Source organism: Plecotus auritus (genome assembly GCF_963455305.1).
Source record: "Plecotus auritus genome assembly, chromosome: 9".
Taxonomy (NCBI): Eukaryota; Metazoa; Chordata; class Mammalia; order Chiroptera; family Vespertilionidae; genus Plecotus; species Plecotus auritus.
In genome coordinates, this window is record NC_137783.1 from 111,019,179 (window position 1) to 111,034,525 (window position 15,347).

General features: G+C 39.9%; 2 protein-coding genes across 4 annotated transcripts in view; one reads left to right on the forward strand and one right to left on the reverse strand.

Moving 5' to 3' along the window:
* FCHSD2 (FCH and double SH3 domains 2) overlaps nt 1-15,347 on the forward strand; it is a 228,672-nt gene that overhangs the window by 51,125 nt on the left and 162,200 nt on the right. The window lies entirely within an intron of this gene.
* Nucleotides 11,556-11,945, reverse strand: LOC308258232 (peptidyl-prolyl cis-trans isomerase A-like; the record flags this gene model as incomplete). Its single annotated transcript, XM_080688553.1, has 1 exon — nt 11,556-11,945. One exon carries the CDS (start codon nt 11,943-11,945, stop codon nt 11,556-11,558), a length of 390 nt encoding a protein of 129 aa, XP_080544679.1.

Below are 15,347 nucleotides of genomic sequence, written 5' to 3' on the forward strand. Positions count from 1 at the left end.
CCTTTTATTAAGTTGTATAAGCTGCCTGTAGATGTTGGAGATTAAACCTTTATCAGTGATAACATTTGCAAATACGTTCTCCCATACAGTGGGATTTCTTGTTGTTTTGTTGATGGTCTCTTTTGCTGTGAAAAAGCTTTTTATTTTGATGTAGTCCCATTTGTTTATTTTCTCTTTGGCTCCCGTTGCCCTAGAAGCAGTATCAGTGAAGAAGTTCTTTAGGCATATGTCTGAGATTTTGCTGCCTGTGGATTCCTCTAGTATTTTTATGGTTTCCCATCTTATATTTAAGTCCTGTATCCATTTTGAGTTTATTTTTGTTTATGGTGTAAGTTGGCGATCTAGTTTCATTTTTTTGCATGTATCTGTCCAATTTTCCCAACACCCATTTATTGAAGAGACTGTCTTGACTCCATTGTATGTTCATGCCTCCTTTGTCAAATATTAATTGCGCATAGTGGTTTGGGTCGATATCTGGATTCTCTATTCTATTCCATTGATCTATATGTCTGTTCTTGTGCCAGTACCAGGCTGTTTTGAGGACAGTGGCTTTGCAATACAGCTTGAAATCTGGTATTGAGATCCCTCCAACTTTCTTCTTCTTTTTCAGGATTGCTGTGGCTATTCGGGGTCTTTTTTTATTCCAGATGAAATTTTGGAGAGTTCTTTCTAGGTCTGTGAAATATGCCGTTGGTATTTTAATGGGGAGTGCATTGAATCTATAGATTGCTTTGGGTAGTATGGACATTTTAATGATGTTGATTCTCCCAATCCATGAACATGGTATGTTCTTCCATCTGTTTACGTCTTCCTCTATCTGTTTTTTCAGTGTCCTGTAGTTTTCCGCGGATAGGTCTTTTACCTCCTTGGTTAGGTTTATTCCTAAGTATCTTAATTTTTTTGGTGCTATGGTAAATGGGATTGCTTTTTTAGTCTCTCTTTCTGTAAGTTCACTGTTGGTGTATAGAAATACCATAGATTTCTTGGCGTTAATTTTTATCCTGCTACATTGCCAAATTCATTTATTAAGTCTGTTAGTTTTTTGATGGAGTCTTTCCGGTTTTTTTATGTACAATATCATGTCATCTGCAAATAAGGACAGCTTTACTTCTTCTTTTCCAATTTGGATGCCTTTTATTTCTTCTTCTTGTCTAATTGCAATGGCTAATACTTCCAGTACTATGTCGAACATGAGTGGTGAGAGTGGGCATCCCTGTCTTGTTCCTGTTCTTAGGGGAAATGGTTTTAGTTTTTGCCCATTGAGTATGATGTTAGCTGTGGGTTTATCATATATAGCTTTTATTATGTTGAGGTATGATCCTTCTATTCCCACCTTGTTGAGAGGTTTTATCAAGAAAGGGTGTTGGATTTTGTCACATGCTTTTTCTGCATCAATTGATATGACTATGTGATTTTTATCTCTCAATTTGTTTATGTGATGTATCACATTTATTGATTTGTGGATATTGTACCATCCTTGCATTCCTGGGATAAACCCTACTTGGTCATGGTGTATGATCTTTCTGATGTACTGCTGGATCCGATTTGCTAGAATTTTGTTGAGGATTTTGGCATCTACATTCATGAGTGATATTGGCCTGTAATTCTCCTTCATTGTGTTGTCTTTATCTGGTTTTGGTATTAGGGTGATGCTGGCTTCATAGAAGGAGCTTGGAAGTGTTCCTTCCTCTTGAATTTTTTGGAATAGTCTGAGGAGGATAGGTTTTAGTTCTTCCTTGAATGTTTGGTAAAACTCTCCTGTGAAGCCGTCTGGCCCCGGGCTTTTGTTTGCCGGAAGCTTTTTGATGACTGCTTCAATTTCTTCCATAGTTACTGGCATATTGAGCTGTTTAGATTCTTCCTGATTGAGTTTTGGAAGGTTATATTTTTCTAGGAATATGTCCATTTCCTCCAGGTTGTCCAGTTTGTTGGAATAGAGTTGTTTGTAGTATTTTTTAACAATCCTTTGTATTTCGGCGGGATCTGTTGTTATTTCACCTCTTTCGTTTCTGATTTTGTTTATTTGGGTCCTCTCTCTTTGCTTCTTTGTGAGCCTGGCTAGAGGTTCATCAATCTTGTTTATCCTTTCAAAGAACCAGCTCTTGGTTTTGTTGATCTTTTGTATTGTTTCTTTGGTCTCAATGTCGTTTATTTCCACTTTGATCTTTATTATTTCCTTCCTTCTGCTTACACTGGGCTGTTCTTGTTGCTCTTTTTATAACTCTTTGAGTTGTTGGGTTAGGTAATTTGTTACCATTGTTTCTTGTTTTTTTGCAGTAGGCTTGTAGAGCTGTGAACTTCCCTCTCAGGACTGCTTTCGCTGTGTCCCATAGATTTTGGATTGTTGTGTTTTCATAGTCATTAGTTGCCATGATGTTTTTTATTTCTTCCTTGATCTCTCTGGTAACCCAATCATTGTTTAATAGCATGCTGTTTAGTCTCCATGTGTTTGATTTCTTTGGGTTGTTTTTATTGTAGTTGATTTCCAGTTTTATGCCACTGTGGTCTGAGAAGATGCTTGATATGATTTCTAATTTCTTGAATTTGAAGAGACTTTGCCTATGTCCCAATATATAGTCTGTCTTTGAAAATGACCCATGTGCACTTGAGAAGAATGTATATCCTGTGGCTTTGGGGTGAAATGTTCTGAAGATGTCAATTAATTCCATCTGGTCTAGTGAGTCATTTAGGATTGATTTTTCTTTGCTGATTTTTTGTTTAGAGGATTTGTCCAGTGGTGATAGTGGGGTATCAAAGTCTCCTATTATGATTGTATTGCTGTCAATCTCTCCCTTGATATCCTCCAGGAGTTTTTTTTATGTATTTGGGTGCTCCTGTATTGGGTGCATATATGTTTACCAGAGTTATTTCTTCTTGTTGGATTGCTCCCTTTAGTATTATGAAGTGGCCTTCCTTATCTCTTGTTATGTCCTTCAGTTTGAGATCTAATTTTTCAGATATAAGTATTGCTACCCCAGCTTTTTTTTCAGTTCCATTTGCCTGGAAAACCTTTTTCCATCCCTTCACCCTCAGTCTGTGTGCGTCTTTTTTTTTTGAGGTGGGTTTCTTGTAGACAGCAGATATATGGGTCTTGTTTTCTTATCCAATCTGTTACTCTATGTCTTTTGATTGGGGCATTTAATCCATTTACATTTAAAGTTATTATTGATAGGTACTTCTTTGTCGCCATTTTTATTCTTTACCCCTGTGTTCCTTCTTCGCTTCCTATTTCTTTCTTTCTTTTTTTTTTTACAGCAGACCCTTTAGCATTTCTTGCGTTGCTGGTTTGGTGGTAATAAATTCCCTTAGTCCATTTTTGTCTGTGAAGCTCCTGATTTCACCTTCAGTTTTTTTTTTTAATTTATTTTTTTATTTTATTTTTTTTTACATTTTTTTAAATTGTTTGAAGTATTAGAAATAGTAGTACATATGTCTCTTTTTTCCCCCCATTGACCTCCCCCCACCCTCCCCTTCCTCACAGTACATGCCTTTACCTGCCCCACCCCCCCAGTGTCTTTTATCCATTGGTTATGCTTATATGCATGCATACAAGTCCTTTGGTTGATCTCTTACAGCCCCCCTCCCCCGCAAAACCTCCTCTGCCTTCCCACTGTAGTTTGACAGTCTGTTCAATGCTTCTTTGCTTCTGTATCTATTTTTCCCCCTTTTCTTTCCTTTAAAAAATCTTGCCTCTGCAGACTAGAAATAGACATATAATAACAAAAAATGTTTGAGTCCCAATTTCAATGTCCAACAGTTCTGATTCCCCGTTTCAATGTCAAACAGTTCCTTATGTGTACATGTCAGCAATGATATCTGGATGGTGGGCACATGGTGGCAATGCAGGTCCAACCCTCTCTGGTTTGGTCCTAGGCAAGTGATGTGTCGCACAGCTTCTGACTGCTAGCGTGGCAAGGCGTCATCAGCGTCTCCCATCTCTGGACTGTTTCTCCTCTTGTCTTCATGGTTGGAGCAGACCTGTCAATTCCTCTCTGTTGCAGGAATCCACATGGTCTTGGAGTTGTTTTCTGAAAATATACAAACATATTCTCGACCAAGAGTTAATAAAGGAATCTTTTCTATATAATTGATTTGGGATCCTTTTTATTTTTGCCCAAACGATTTTCCTTTGTCTTATTTAGACACCATGTGCGTTTTGCTGTTAGCATTACAAATAGAAATTAATTTTGTAAAGTAAAAATTTTCTAGATGTAATTTACTTATAGGATATTTTTCCTTACATGATATTACCCTACTATCCCCCCTTTTTTGATTAATGGAGGCTTTTGTAAATTTTATAATGCAGTCTTGATAACTTTAAATTTTAACTTTTTGCAAAAAAATATGACTGCTTTAGGTTCATTGCATGTTCACGAATTTTACCATGAGATGAACTACCAATAGAAATTTTAGTTAACACTTTAGGAACAGCTTTTTGTCCAGTACAATTAAATTTTCTTGAATATTCACTTATTTCAATTAGCCTATTTAAATTAATCTGAAAACTTGATTATTATTTTACTGTCAAATTTAATACTCTACCAACAATCTTAGTTTACCCTGTAAATATTAGTGGAAAGGATTATTTGCATTCTTGAGTAGGCCCTGAGCATTCCTGGTGCTAGGCTGGATTTAGATATAGGGCAGCTGCTGTCAGCCAAGTCTCTGTCTGTTACCTGGGTCCCAATCTGAGCTGGGCCAAGTCACTGTCTGTCACCTGTGTCCCGATCTGAGCTGGGTGTGGGATGCAAAGCAGCCATGGGAGCAGGAGACCTCCCTCAGACGGGGCGAGGGTTCAGGCCCCTGCAAGGTTGGGAGGGTGGGGGTCTGTGCCCCACCTCTGTTGATCCCCAAGTTCTCTCCTGATGGCCCCTCTGCGACTGTGCCTGTCTTAGGTTGTTCCTTCCCTGAGGAATCTTACCCGTCTCTGGCTAACCAGTCATCCTCCGGGGCCAAGCAGGGTGATGTGAGGTTCAGTTCTGTCTCCTTGGTATTCACCTTCAGTTTTGATTGATAGCCTTGCTGGGTACAGTATTCTTGGATTCAGACCCTTCCTTTGCACGACTTTGTATATTTCATTCCATTCCCTTCTGGCCTGATGAGTTTCTGTTGAGAAATCAGTTGCTAGTCTGATGGGGGTTCCTTTGTATGTAACTTTCTGTCTCTCTCTTGCCGCTTTTAAGATTCTTACTTTGTCGTTGGTGTTTGCCAATTTAATTATAATGTGCCTTGGCGTCGGTCTTTTGGGGTTCATTTTGCTTGGGACTCTGTGAGCTTCTTGGATTTGTGTGGGTTTTTTCTTCCCTATATCAGGGAAATTTTCTGTCATTATTTCTTCAAACAGGTTTTCTATTCCTTGCTCAGCTTCCTTTCCTTCTGGAACCCCTATTATGCGGATGTTGTTTTGTTTCGTGTTGTCCCAAAGTTCCCTTAGGCTCTCCTCCTGCCTTTTAATTTTTTTTTTTCTAGAAGTTGCTCTACTTGGGTATTTTTTCCCAACTTGTCTTCTAGCTCACTGATGCGGTCCTCTGCTTCTTGTAGTCTACTCTTGATGCTTTCTATTGAGTTCTTTACAGCAGCGATGTCATTTTTCATTTCTTCTTGGTTCTTCTTCATTTCCTCTTGGTTCTTGCTCATATTGTCGAATTTGTCTTCCATTCTTTTCAGCCACCTTATGACCATTTCTCTGAATTCTTTCTCTGGAAGGTTGCTTGCCTCCATTTCGTTTACTTCTTTTTCTGGTGATGCCTGCTTTTCTTTCATATGTGGGCTGTTTCTTTGTCTCCCCATGGTCTCTCTTCTCTGGATGTCTGGTTATGTAGTTCTGTCTCTCCTGCGTTCATTTAAAGGCACAAAATACAGCACTACCAGGTACAACACACAAGGCACTGAACAGAAATGTATTCACGATATTAATAACCTCCAATAAAGGTGACCACCATAGAAAGGCAAATTAGGGGATAGGAGAGAAAGAAGAAGAGGAAAAAGAAAGCAAGGAAAAAAAAAAAGGAGTGTGAAAATGAAATTGGGAAAAGGGAAAAAAAAAAGTAAGAGAGACAAGAAAGAGACTAAGAGAGAAAGAGGAACAAACTATATATATGGGGATAAAACTCCAATAGAACAATCACTAATCCCAGCAAATGCCAGCAACAAATACCTGGGGATTAATACAAACTACAACACCAACTAATATTGAGTGAGGCAAGGGAAAACAGAAGCACAAAACAAACAAAAGAAGAATAAACAAAACAATCTCACAAAAAAGCATAAAAATTTGATATAATCAACATTCAAGCAAACAACAACAAAAGCACAGAGAGAAAAACAATTTTTTGGATAGTTAAGACAGCGAAGAGAGAGGTGTGTAAGGACTTGGAGCAGGGGATTGGAGATTAGATATGTAAGTAGGGTGAAATTTTAACAAGGGGTAAACAGAAGGAATAGGGAAAATCTAAAGCAGGAAAGGGGTAAGATAAACAGCACACCGAAAAGGGAACGTTTAGGAAGAGTGTGATGGCATAAAGGTAGAGTTGAGATAAAGTAAAACGATGCTAAAGGAAAGATGAAAATAGAATGTAGAACACTAATCCCAAAGTAAAATGAAGAGAAACTAAAATGACACTTAAAAAAAAAAAAAGATAAAATAGCAGTAGTAATACGGATTGAAAATAAAAATGTAATAATTAAAAAAGTAAAATCAAGTGAGGAAAAAAGAAAAAAATTAGCTTCTTGAGTAAAAGATGCAAAAAATGAAAATAAAAAAATAAAAAATAAAAATAAAATGTGGAGTAGTGAAGGTTATTCACTTCCTCTGTTGTTCCGTTTGGCACGCCTGTTTCTCCGTCCGGACAGTATTGCAGTTCCCTGCGTTCCACTACTCTTCAGTGTTGTAAGCCAGTCCTGATTTTAAGCAGGCGGTGTGTCTTAATTTCTCGTATTCCTTTATTTTTGATTACACAAGAGTCATTTTGTGATTCAGCCCCTGGGTGGCAGTGTTTCTGGATTGACTTCCGGGTCTATCTATGGCCTCTCTAGTCGGTGTTAGATCCTTCTTTCCCTGTGGCACTCACTACCGGTTTGTGGGAGTGGGCTGCCTCAGAGCTGGCTCTCCGATGGTCACTCCCCACTCCGATCCCCAGGTTCCAGAAAAACAACTTTCCCCTGCAGTCTCCCAGGGTGTCCCCAACTGGGTGATCCTATGTATTGGGCTTAGTAATCAGAAGCAAGAATTTCAAGAGGAAAAAGCCCAAGTGTGCGAACAATAGGTATGCGCGTAAGTCTAAGCAGCCGGCACACCTTTGAAATTCTTAGGCTGTCCCTGCACGTCAGATCAAAATGAGTTGCTTTTTAGAGATCCCTTCTGTTAGCAGCTCTGAGGACCCCCTTCCACATTCACGGATCACGCCAGCCCCAACAGCCACGGATTTTCTAGGCTCAGACTTCCCTGGTCCTCCAGCTCCCACAAAACGCGCGTTCCTCTCTCCCGCCGGGACCAGAGACCTCACCTTATCCCAGGTGAAATCTGACCTTTCCGTGGTGGAGTGTAGAGCTCCTCTGAATCCGTGTTTTTGCGCCAATTGGGGACCGGTGTTCTGGGGCTCGCAGCTGTTCGGTGGGTGCCGCAGTTGTGGATTCTCAGGCTTCCGATAAGCTCCACTTTCCCGTTCAAGATGGCGCAGATTCCGCGTCCAAGCCCGCAGCTCCGGGAGGGGACCCAGCCACAGTGGGGGCTGTCAGGTCAGGGGAACCCCATTTAGCAGTCCCCCACCTTCTTCTGGAGTTTAGCTGTCCCTTAAATTGCCAACAAACACTCCTCGTGCGACCCTCAGTTGTTCTTTCTTTCTACTCCGGGACAAGGCTTGGAGCACGTCTTTCTATTCCGCCGCCATTTTTCCTCCCATGATTTTTTTTAATACTTCCCTTGTCTCAGTCTCTCTATATAAGTTTCAGGGTATCTTGTGGACTCTAACTTTCTCTGTATTATAGGTTAAACAACATACATGAGATGTTTTGTGGCAGGCACTATTCTAAGCACTTTTTGTGCATTAACTCATTTATGTTTTTTTCAATAACCCTTTTGGGGTAATAACTGTTATTCTTATTTTATAGAAGTGCAAGTAAAGTAACTTCCTCAGAGTCTCTGTCCTCTGCTCCTTCCTCCCCTTCCCTTAAATAATTTAGTTCTGACCACATTTTGAAAGAGACCTTGGCAAACTGAAGGGCATCCAGAACAAGACCAAGGATGGTATAGGTCTGGAAATCATGCTATTTGTGCAAATGGTGGAATGAACTGCAGATTTTCAACAGCCTGCATTATAACTTCGTGTATGTGTATGAATTGACTATGACTAATTTCTTGTCACTCTGAAGTGTAAAACTAGGAACAAGGGGTAGAGAGATCAGGATAACAAAAGATGTTTTCTAGTTAGAGAGATCCAGAATGGAAGGAACTGTGTCTTATGGAAGTGTTGAAGTAAAATAATTGGTATATCCCCTCCTCCTCCTCCTCCTCCTCCTCCTCCTCCTCTTCCTCTTCCTCCTCCCTCCTCCTCCTTCCCCCTCCTCCTCCTCCTTCCTCCCTCCCTCCTCCTCCTCCTCCTCTTCTTCCTTTCCTCTCCTCCTTCTTCCTCCTCCTCCTTCCTCCTCCTCCTCCTTCTTCCTCCTACTCCTTCTTCTTCCTCACCCGAGGATATTTTTCCATTGGTGATTTTTAGAGAGAATGGAAGTAGCACGGTGTGATGACTAGTTCAAAAAGGATTGTTCAGGTCTGGGTGGCGAGACTCAAGTAACTGAGTTCCAGGATGTGATTCTACGGCAAGCATGAAAGTTCAAGAGTTATAACCTCATTAACGCATAGGAAAAATACTGGCTAATGAAAGGGATTGGCTCCTTCCAAGATGAAGAGTGCAGATGCCACCATGAGGTGGAAGTTAAAGTTCAGCATGTGGTCTTACAGCAGGTTCAAAAGTTCACAGGTGGAAGAGCATAAGGCAACCCTCTTCATGACCTCCTCGCTCCATTTTAGTTCCCTTGACATATCCTGGCAATTTCTATTCACAAAACTAAGACAATAAACTTTACTCTTTGTTGAGTAGTGCAGTACACACTTATGAAGATTATAAAGCTTGAATTAAAACAGGGGTGGGCAAACTTTTTAACTCGAGGGCCACAATGGGTTCTTAAACTGGACCGGAGGGCCAGAACAAAAGCATGGATGGAGTGTTTGTGTGAACTAATATAAATTCAAAGTAAAGGAGTGGAAGGGAGAGCAAGAGAACCCTCTGCTCTTTCGGCTCCGCGGGCTGGATAGAATAGCTGAACGGGCCGGATCCGGGCCGCGGGCCGTAGTTTGCCCACGGCTGAATTAAAAGGTAGAGCAAGTTTTCCTGTAGCGTAGAATAATCTTATTTTGTTTTTGCTTTAGAGTATCTGAACCTTCTTTCTAAGTATGGGCAATTTACCATTTATGAATCTAGATGTTTCATTTACCTGTTGGGAATCCAGAGTTATTTGTCAATCTGAGTCTCCTCAGTTCTGGAAAAATTTCAGTTCTTTCTGTAAATATTGCTTCTTCATTCTTACCATTTATTCTAAAACTTTCATGTCTGTTAGTTGCTCGTTTACATTTTTTATTCTTTGTTCTGTGTGTTGCATTCTAGATGAATATCGAATTTGACCTTCCATTTCACCAATTCTCTGTTCAGCTGTGGCTGAGGGTTTTATCTTATCTATTGCTTTTAGTGACCGTTTTCTTTATTTCTAGGATTTCTGCTTAGTTCTTTTTAGATATACTGTAAATGTGTTATATACATACATATGTGTATATGTGTACATATATATGTGTGTGTGTCACCAGTTTTTGTGTTAGTTCTGAATGTTTTCCTAATTTATTTCTTACTCTTTTATAAGTGAAAATGATGCTTTTAAAAATTTCTTCATTTATTTTATTTTTCAAGTACAGTTTATATTCAATGACTAGTTAACTTACTAATCATTACTAATCAAAACCAGTGAGATACTGCCTCACACCCATTAGAATGGCTACTGTCAAGGAGGAACTGAATGAAAGAAGGTGAAGGGATTAACCAAAAAAACATATATGCATAACCCATAAACACAGACAACAGTGTAGTGATGGCCAGAAGAAAGAGAGGTAGTTTGGTGGAGATGGGCAAGAGGAGGGGGGGTGGATGGGGACATCTGTAATAGTGTCAACAATAAATAAAGTTTTAAAAAATTTAATAATAGTGGTAGCCTCCAAGGAGGAGGAGCGGGTATTGTGGGAGAAAGGAGACTACCTTTCACTGTATACTATTTTGCACCTTTAAAATTTTATGATTTACATATAGTCAATCCAATAAAACTAAGCACAATAAAAATAAAACAGCAAATGCTGGCAAGGGTGTGGAGAAACTGGAAACCTTGTGTAGTAATGATTAGTAATGTTGACCACTTTTCACATCCAGAAAGATAGTTATCATTTTGATGCCCATCTTTGTCTTACTGGTTTTCGTTTTAATTTTTTATCTCATTCATATAGGTTTTGAATAGGGTAGGTGGACAGTGCATTGAAACATGAACTTATTGTTTGATTTTTTTTTTTTTCTCAAAGCCTTTCTTAGACATTCTCCTGGAAAATACTGACTAAAATGTATTCCTTCATTGCCTCTGGGTCAGAGCACAGGGAAAAACAAAACTTTCTTACCCTGGGTATTTTTCCACACTCTTGGGTATTAGGAAGATTGAATGAAATGATATAGGATATCTTAAAATGAATCATGAGTTCTTATGATATTACATTTGAATTTGCTTATGACAGACAATAGTTAAGAAATATGAAGATATGAAGACATGAATAAATGCTTCAACTTTCTGAATGGCTAAATCTTATACAATTAGACATTTGTTTAAAATTCTTTCTTGAACAGTGGTTATTTTCCTTGAGGTTTAACTTTTTTACATTTGCATTCATTTAATGAATTTATCACAAAAAAATTAACTCCTTTTTCAGTAACATAGACAAGAGGTTAGGGTTAAGCTTCTAGTGCTGTTAGATAATCTTTGAATGAGTATATTCCACATAGCTTTTAAAAAGAACCTTTTGTTAGGGTCACCGAAGGAGGAACGCACGAGGCCAAAAGTGGTACAGGATTATACATGTATTGGTCATCTGCAAAACCAGATGGGCTGAGCCCCCAAATGGCAACAGCACCCAGGGATGGGGAGTCAGCGTTTTTGTTTTTTTGTTTGTTTGTTTTTTGTTGTTGTTTTGACAGACAACTGTTTAGTTTTTATTTCATAATCATAAACTTAACTGTGCAATCCAGCTAGACTGGGAAGGGGTAAGGAAATTATGGAACCCAATAAACTGGCAAGAACACAAAGTTTATGGAACATTCCCAGCAAATTGGGGTGAAGGGGTGCTCTCCTGAGCTACAGAAGGAATGGTCTGGTGGTAAAGATAAAGCACAAGTCAAATTTATTAGAGTTGTCCACGTCAGCAATGGTAATCTTGCTGGTCTTGCCATTCCTGGACCCAAAGCGCTCCATGGCTGTCACAATATCCATGCTTCTTTCACCTGGCCAGAGACCACGTGCTTGCCATCCATCCACTCGGTCTTGGCAGTGCAGATGGAAAACTGGGAGCCGTTTGTGTTAGGCCCAGCATTTGCCATGGACAGGATGCCAGGGCCTGTATGTTTCAGGATGAAGTTCTCCTCCTCAAATTTCTCCCCATAGATGGACTTGCCGCCTGTGCCATTATGGCGTGTGAAGTCACCACCCTGGCACATAAATCTCGGAATAATTCTGTGAAAGCAGGAACCTTTATAACCAAATCCTCTCTCCCCAGTGCTCAGAGCACGGAAGTTTTCTCGAAGGAGACGCGGGCGGCCCAAGGGCTCGCCATCGACGGCGATGTTGAAGAACACGGTAGGGTTCACCATGGCTGAGCACGGGCGGCTTCGGAGTGGCGGCGTCTGCAAAGAGTGGGAGTCAGCGGTTTTAATCCTATTTTTCTTTTAGGATTTTTATGCTCTTGTGACCTACATTTAAGTCTTTTATCCATTTTGAGTTCATTCTTGTGTATGGTGTGAGTTGGTCTAGTTTTATTTTTTTGCATGTACCTGTTCAATTTTCCTAACACGATTTATTGAAGAGACTTTACTCCATTGTTTGCTTTTGCCTCCTTTGTCAAATATTAATTGACCATAAAAGGGTGGCCTCTCTGTGGTGTTCCATTGGTCTATATGCCTGTTTTTATGCCAGTACCAGACTGTTTTTATCACAGTGGCCTTGTAGTATAGTTTGATATCCAGTATTGTGATAACTCCAACTTTGTTCTTCTTTCTCATGATTTCTGTGGCTAGTCGGGATCCTTTTTTGGTTCCATATAAATTCTTGGAATATTTTTTCTAGGTCTGTGAAATATGGCATTGGTATTTTAATAGGAATTGCGTTGAATCTATAGATTACTTTGGGTAATATCATTGTATGGGAGCACATATTCGCCAATAATACATCTTATAAGGGGTTAATTTCCAAAATATATAAAGAACTTAGACAACTCAACACCAGGAAGATAGTCTAATTAAAAAATGGGCAAAGGACCTGAATAGACAACACTTCTCCAAAGAGGACCTACAGATGGTCAATCAACATATGAAAAGTTGCTCAATCATGAATCATCAGAGAAATGCAAATTAAAACCCCAATGATATATCACCTCACACTTGCCTGCCAGAATGGCTATCACTAATAAATCAACAAATAAGTATTGATGAGGATGTGGAAAAAAGGAAACCATCGTGCACTGTTGGTGGGATGTAGATTGGTGCAGCCACTGTGAAAAGCAGTATGGAGTGATTAAAAAATTAAAAATGGAACCACCCTATGACCCAGTAATTCCACTTCTGGGAATGTATTCGAAGGAACCTGAAACATGAATTTGAAAGAATGTATGCACCCCTGTGTTCATTCATTGCAGTGTTATTTATAATAGCCAAGATTTGGAAGCAGCCCAAGCATCCATAAGCAGATGAGTGTTTAAAAAGCTGTGGTATATTTACACAATGGAATACTATGCAGCTGTAAAAAAGAGGGAAATCTTACCCTTTGGGACAGCATGGATGGACCTGGAGAGCATTATGCTAAGTGAAATAAGCCAGTCAGAGAAAGACAAATACCATAAGATTTCACTTATATGTGGAATCTAATGAGCAAAATAAACTAACAAACTAAATAAAAATAGACTCAGAGAGAGAGAATAGACTGACAGCTGTCAGAGGAGAGGGGGATTGCAGTGAGGCAATTAAGAAAAACAAAACAAAACCCCCAAACCCAACAAACTCATAGACACAGATAACAGTATGGTAATCATTAGAAGAGGGAAGGTATGGGGAGTTAGAAGAGGGTATGGGGGGGAAAAATGGTGATGGAAGAAGACTTGGAGTGATGAACACACAATATAATATACAGATGAAAACTATATAATTTTATTAACCAACTAGAGGCCTGGTGCATGAAAATTCGTGCACTTGGTGTGGGGGGTGTCCCCTCAGCCCAGCCTGCATCCTCTTGCAGTCTGGGACCCCTCAGGGGATGTCCAGCTGATGGCTTAAGCCTGCTTCCCGGGGAATCGGGCCTAAGATGGCAGTTGGATATCCCTCTGGCAGCCAGGGAGCCCTCGGGGGATGCCCACCTGCTGGCTTAGGCCTGCTCCCCAGGGAAACGGGCCTAAGCTGGCATTCAGACATCCCTATGGCAGCCTGGGAGCCCTCGGGGGATGTCTGACTAACGGCTTAGGCCCGCTCCTTCGGGGGAGCAGGCCTAAGCTGTTAATCGGACATCCTTAGTGCTGCCACGGAGGCGGGAGAGGCTCCTGCCACCGCCACTGCGCTGGCCAGCCATGAGCCGGCTTCTGGCTGAGCAGTGCTCCCCTTGTGGACGTGCACTGACCATCTGGGGGCAGCTCATTGAGCGTCATTCCGCTGTTAGGGTCAATTTGCATATTACCCTTTTATTATATAGGATGTCACCTCAATAAATTCAATAAAAATTAATATTTTTAAAAGTAAAAAGAATATGGTTAGTGTCACAGAATAAATCTTAATCTAATGGAGAAATAGCTCTATAAACAAATAAAGCTAGCTCATCTGATTTTGCCTAGGATAATTATTATCCATTATTAAACAAAGGCACATTTAGTGCTTCTCATTAGAATGCTGCTTCATAGTATTGCCCATAGAGATAAACTCTTGCACTTTAAATCATTAGTTCAGGTGAGTTTGAATTTGGGATTCATATCTGAAATTACTTCTTTCTGTTAATTTTTATGTTAGGTCATTTATAATCAATCACATAGGTCTCTTGTTTGTTGTATCTTAGAATAAGTTGTTCTATAGTAGGACTGCCTATATCTTTCATGCACTCCCTACAACATGCCAGAGCAAATTTTGTTTAAGCCACATAGACTATATTTTATGTATTGATATGTTTTTATTGACTTTAGAGAGAGAGTTAGGGAGAGAGAAATGTGAATTGGTTGGCTGCCATATGTACTGCTACTGGGGATCGAACCTGCAACCTGGGTATGTCCCTGACTGAAGAATTGAACCTGCAACCTTTTGGTATACAGGATGATACTCCAGCCAACTGAGCCACCCAGCCATTGCTAGACTGTATTTTATTTTATTTTTTAAAATATATTTTATTGATTTTTTACAGAGAGGAAGGGAGAGAGGGATAGAGAGTTAGAAACATCGATGAGAGAGAAACATCGATCAGCTGCCTCCTGCACACCCCCTACTGGGGATGTGCCTGCAACCAAGGTACATGCCCTTGACCGGAATCGAACCTGGGACCCTTGAGTCCGCAGGCTGACGCTCTAGCCACTGAGCCACACCAGTCAGGGCTAGACTGTATTTTAAATCAGCTGGTCCCAACCATAATGTCCAATTGAATAAAACTCAATCCAACCCTTTATTGTGATGTATGGGAAAAAGTAATGAACAGAAATTTTGGTTTATAAACCAACATTACTCCTAGTCTAACCTTATTTCCTTTCTAATTCTCTTAAGTTGGCTTGCTTCCTGACTTTCCTGAGAAAGAAGGAGGTGTTCTAATGCTTTTACTTTAAAAGAGGGAACCATTAACAACTATCCAGGAAACATTCCATGATAGCATCCACACCTCACTTTCCCACCTATAAATATGTCCATACAGAATAATATTTCCCTTGTGATTTATGTCTAGTTCTTAGAATATCTGGCACATCGTAAGTGCTTAAGTAACATTTGATATGTGAAATGAAGAATGTTCTTTTCATGTCTGCTGTGTTGGAAATTAAA